A 5,276-nucleotide genomic window follows, 5' to 3' on the forward strand; every position below is an offset into this window, starting at 1 on the left:
CATTAGCTTATTTACGACGACGGGAAATGACGCTAATTTTAAATAACGATCTAGTGATTCTTGACTTAAAGCTTTCGTGACCGCAGGAATTCATATTCTTTGGGTCTTTCGGAAAAGTCACGTAGATAGGATCAAATTAATACAAATAAAAGAAACCAAAAACTACAACGTTTCGATCACAACACAAGCGATCGTCATCAGAAGCGGCCCGGTCGCACGCACATTCATTCAATCTCCTGCAGTGCTCAGCGTGGTAAAGTCTGGTCCAGTGGGTTTATTCACCCTTTACTGCAGCTTAGCACCCCTTTGATCTAATGTAGAATGTTAATAAATAGATAGAGGTTTCATGAAGCAAAGTAAGTTGCAACTTACGTGCCCGTGCGTAATTTGAATTTTGATGATTTACTTTCTTAAAAAAAATTGGCCATGTCTCGCACCCCCCCCACCCCCCAGAAAGTGCATCTCGCACCCCCAGGGGGTGCAGGGTGCACCCTGGGTTAAGAACCCCACTGGTCTGGTCTATAGACCCCCCCCCCCTGCCCCCATGACCGACATGGCATCGGGGAGGTCTTCACGAATCTATAAAGCAGGAAATTGACGAGGGGCCTGAAAATAAGATTGATTTTCATCTCCCAATGCTAAATGCTGTTGGATATAATTTAGGATGAGTTCATGATTTACATTTTAGTTTTCTGACGATTTTTTTGCCGAATTTCAGATTTTAATTTGTGTCTTTGCAATTTTACAAAAAAAATATCGATATATTGCATAGCTTGTGCACCAGATTCAATCACGAACAAATACATAACCACTAAATTCGTGCTTTGCAAGATATTTTTTTGGGAACAATTGACTGCTTGGCAATTATATTTTCGTGTTCTTTTTTCATTTTCACTTTTAGCATAACCGACGGCATAAAACTATACGTTTCTCAACCAGACGCGTTCCCTGTCGCGCCGTCGTGGTGTTAACGTCCGCGTGCTGCCCCTCTTTTCCCGCTCGAAGCAGAAACTCGCAACGTCGGGAAAGATGTCTCCAGACGGACGGGCGGATGCGGAGCCCATCACGCTCGACAGACACAACAGCGGCGACGTCTGCATCTTTCAAGAGGACTTTCTACCCAAAGTGATGCCCCCCGTGCTCATCCTGGAGTTCGTCTTCGGATTGTTGGGCAACCTGTTCACCATCTGGATCACCTGGTGGCACATCAAGGTGTGGAGCGGCTTCACCGTTTACCTCTTCAACTTGGCCATTGCTGACTTGCTCTTCGTCTTCCAGCTGCCCATGAGGATCGCCTACCACTTGAACTTCAACGACTGGCACCTGGGTGAGTTCATTTGCGACCTGATGGCGGTCTTGTTCTACACCAACATGTACGGCAGCATCTACTTCTTCACCTGCATCAGCGTCGAGAGGTGGCAGGCGATCGGCAAGCCCTTGCGCTCACTCCGGCAAAATTCGGTGAGGCGCGCCAAGATCATAAGCCTGGCAATGTGGGCCTTGGCTATTATACCCCAGATAGGCATGCCCTTAATTTTCAACCTCACCTACAACCAGAGCAACACCACAAAGTGCCTGAGCTTCAACCAATTGGGCGTCATGCATACTTTCCGGATTTGGAATACCGTGGAGGTCTTCATCGGATTCCTCATCCCGTTCCTCATCATGGTCGTCGTCCAGGTCAAGGTGGCTCGCATACTGCTCTGCCAGAGCACCAATCCGATGCTGGTGCGAACGCGAAAGAGGGCGGCCTGCTTCATCATTGTCATCCTCGTCATCTTCGCCTTCTGCTTCGTGCCGGTGCACATATGCCGCGTCTTGCTCGTCACCGTGCACATCTACTTCCCGGACAGTTGCGACCTCAACCAGATGGCCATGGAGGGTTTCTACGTCTCGCTGCTCGTCTCCAGCTGCAACTGCTTCATGGACCCGCTCATCCTCTTCGTGTCGGGCAGCCAGTTCCGCGAGGCGGCCAGGGCGGCGATGAAGGTGTGCTTCGGCCGCGCGGGAATCTACTGCAAGGACTGCACCGTGAAGAGCAAGGACATGTTCGTGTACACAATAAGCATGCGCGATCTGGAGCTCAGGCCGTACATCAACACCGCGTAAGGAAGGGCGGCTTAAGGGGCCAAAGAATGAGTGGCACGAAAGAACCCTAACTGAGGGGGGGTGGGGGGGGGGGGCGGCTGAGTCTACTCGTTGAAGGACGATTCTAAGCAAGCACCTGCAAAGTCTTCATATCAGAATCATTGAATCGGCCATAATGCACGGTTTGTTTGACCGTGATTATTCTACAAAACCCACCACCATTGCAATGTTCCCATTGCAGCCCTTCTCAGCTGTGAGGAAAGATTAACAGCACTTCTCTGTTTAGCATTGAGAGCATTGTGGTTCAGATCTGCGATGTCTCCCTAAAGAGGATGTAAAGACAAATTTTGCTGCAAAAAGGTGACAGACATTTAGCAAAAGACAATACCAGAAAGTGTTTGGCTTGGTGACAATAACTTCTGTTGTCCGTGCGAAGTTCTGTGAAGTCACTCATCACAACCTCCTACTTCTGCGTGCGGACACTGCTCCTCCTCCCACTTCTACAATTACCACCGCCCAGATGAGCCCGACCCTGAACCTCCGATTAGCATGGTTGGTATGGTGCGAAAGAAGCTCAACATGCACACAGATAAGACATACAGCCCAACCCCCGTGTCTGGGGAAAGGGGCGTGGCTTAAACATAAAGCAGGCGGGGCTTAAATGATAAGGGGCGGGTCCTAAAAAGGAAAGGCGCCAAAGGAGGAGACACAATATGGGCTTAATTTGGAAGGGTTGGATAGGCCTCGGCAAGGTAAGGTAATTTACCCTTTTAACCAGGTAAAAAGGTGAGGGTGTCGACATGCCAAGGGGTAAGGTAAAGGGTAGAGTAAAGGTAGCATGGAAGAATTACCCGGTAGGGTAAAGGTAGCGTGAAGTATTACCCGGTAAATACCTTGTTTACCGCTCGCTAAAAGCTCCGTAGCGCAGTCCGTGACCTCCATTTAAAATTGGAATAATCGAGAGTATTCTAGATGAATAGAGCGCTCTACCTAGCATTTACTTGTCATAAACCTTGTTCATGTGTAGTAGTTCCCCAGTAATTACCCTGTAATCGGGTAATTTGTATGGGGTGAAGGTTAAAGGTAGGGTAAAGGTAGGCTCGTTGCTTTTGACCTTTTACCTTACCTTGCTAAAGGGTAAAAGGTAAGGGTAGAGTGATTGTATTGTGGTAAGGTAAAAGGTAGGGTAAAAGAAGGCTCGTTGCTTTTACCTTTTACCTTACCTAGCCGAGGACCTAGGGTTGGGGCATAAGAAGGGGGCGGGGCGTAGAGAGAAAGGGGTGGGGCATAGCGAGGGGGCGGGACGTAGAGAGGAAGGGGTGGAGCATAAGAAGAGGGCGGTGCGTAGAGTGGAAGGGTTGGGGCATAACTAGGGGGCGGGGAGTAGAAAGGAAGGGGTGGGGTCTACAGAGGATAAACTTCCCTGTTGATTTAAGGGCATAAAGACCAGAAAACAAATAAATGCAAATTCAAGCGGACAGCTTTAGTGCTGCAGATGCGGCCGCAGGTTAACGATTTATTATTTAAATGCAAATTAAATATGACTTGGAATGGGGTCAGCAGTGACTTAAAAATTGTTTCTCATGACTTAAAGCTTTTGTGACTGCAGGAATTCATATTCTTGGGTCTTTCGGTAACGTTATCTAGATAGGTTCAAAGAAAATAACAAAAAATAACATATGGCAGATCTGAAACACGGTAGGACCAATACCTCGGCCGTGGCTGATCATTGTTTTAATGCGGTGGGCTCACACGAAATGTATTTCTCTAATACGAAGGTACTTTGCAAGCCCACTGGCTATCAACAAAGATTCGTTCATGAAGCCATCCATATATATAGACACAGACACAATTTCAACCAAGAAGATGGGTACAAACCGAGCAATCATTGGAAGGACGTTACCAACCAGTTTAAGTCATAATTGGCTATGATGTTCCCATCCTACCACCTTCCGATGTTAGTTGTGCTTTACGCCCATTTCAAACTTGCGCGTTCACAGTCACTTCGCACGCCGAACCCTTGGTTACATTAACATTTTAATCTCTTTTTAACATGCTAATTTTCACTTGGCAGCCCTTTAATTGGTGGAAAACCAACCATCGTCGGGTTGGCTGCCCACCACTTACATTAGCATTGGCTGCTGACATTTGGGCCACGCCCATTTCAAACCCTTCTAAACAGTTTGCCTTGGAAGCTAACCCCCCTTTTCCTGAAGACGACCGCTTGTGTTGCGATCGAAACGGCGTAGTTTTTTGTTATTTTTTTTGTATCTATCTACGTGACCTTACCGAAAGACCCAAGAATATTGTTTCTCACATCTGTAAATCTTGACTTTTTTATCGCAAAGGGAAGATAAAGTTTTACATGGCTGTGGATGTAATTCATCAAGATGAAAAAAAACGTAACAGAAATGCATTCATTTCAATCGCAAGAAACATATAGCAGAACGTATCCCGTAAAAAAAGATACAACCATGCCAAAACTCTCTTCTCTGTAAGTATTTATCTATTCATTGTATTCTATTTTACTTTGCTCAGCATTTCAAATTCGCCACAACGTACCCGTTGGCCCACACCGAGCAGGTGTTTTTTTATATATTCTTTTTATACATGCATAGTGGCGTTTGTTTATTTGTGCAAAGCAGTGCATGACACGTGGGCAATTATTTTTCACGGCGATTCATCGATTGTCATTAATTGCCGAAAGATGGCTGAGTGGGCTCAGAGGAGGCTGATGCTGCGCCACACACACCGAGATAGCACTGCCACAGATCCTCGTTTTGTATCTGGGCAGTCTAATTATTAAAATGTTTACCAGGTAAGCCCCACGGCGCTATGTAGTTCTTATTCAGAAGCGACCTGGCCACAAATGATAGCTCGACGCATTGGCTTATCATCGCACGTTGTTTCTAAATGTGGAGGGGAAAGCTGGAGGACTCGAAAAAAAATCCACGCGACCACCACGGGGAGAAAGAGAGAGAACATCCAAACTCCAAATATAGAGGCGTCAGGGTCAGGGTCGAACCCACGGCCTCCTGTATACCAGGCGAGGTAGTTAACATCTCGGCACCTGTGACGCCCTAAAATGTAGCGACGGTGATGGCCGTGGGTCACCAAACACTGAAAGCCGTCATTAGATTCGTTATTGCATTTCTCTTTAAACTCAATTCAGCTCAATTCAGCTGTGA

General features: G+C 46.8%; 1 protein-coding gene across 1 annotated transcript; it reads left to right on the forward strand.

Moving 5' to 3' along the window:
* The first annotated feature begins 1,029 nt into the window (after positions 1-1,029).
* On the forward strand, positions 1,030-2,139 carry LOC116954281 (lysophosphatidic acid receptor 6-like). Its single transcript, XM_032974866.2, has one exon. The coding sequence runs from the start codon at positions 1,030-1,032 to the stop codon at positions 2,107-2,109; it is 1,080 nt and encodes a 359-aa protein (XP_032830757.2). The 3' UTR covers positions 2,110-2,139.
* Positions 2,140-5,276: the final 3,137 nt, after the last annotated feature.

The sequence above is a fragment of the Petromyzon marinus genome, chromosome 54 (assembly GCF_048934315.1).
Source record: "Petromyzon marinus isolate PM22_M1 ecotype Great Lakes invasive population chromosome 54, UKy_Petmar_22M1.pri1.0, whole genome shotgun sequence".
NCBI lineage: Eukaryota > Metazoa > Chordata > Hyperoartia > Petromyzontiformes > Petromyzontidae > Petromyzon > Petromyzon marinus.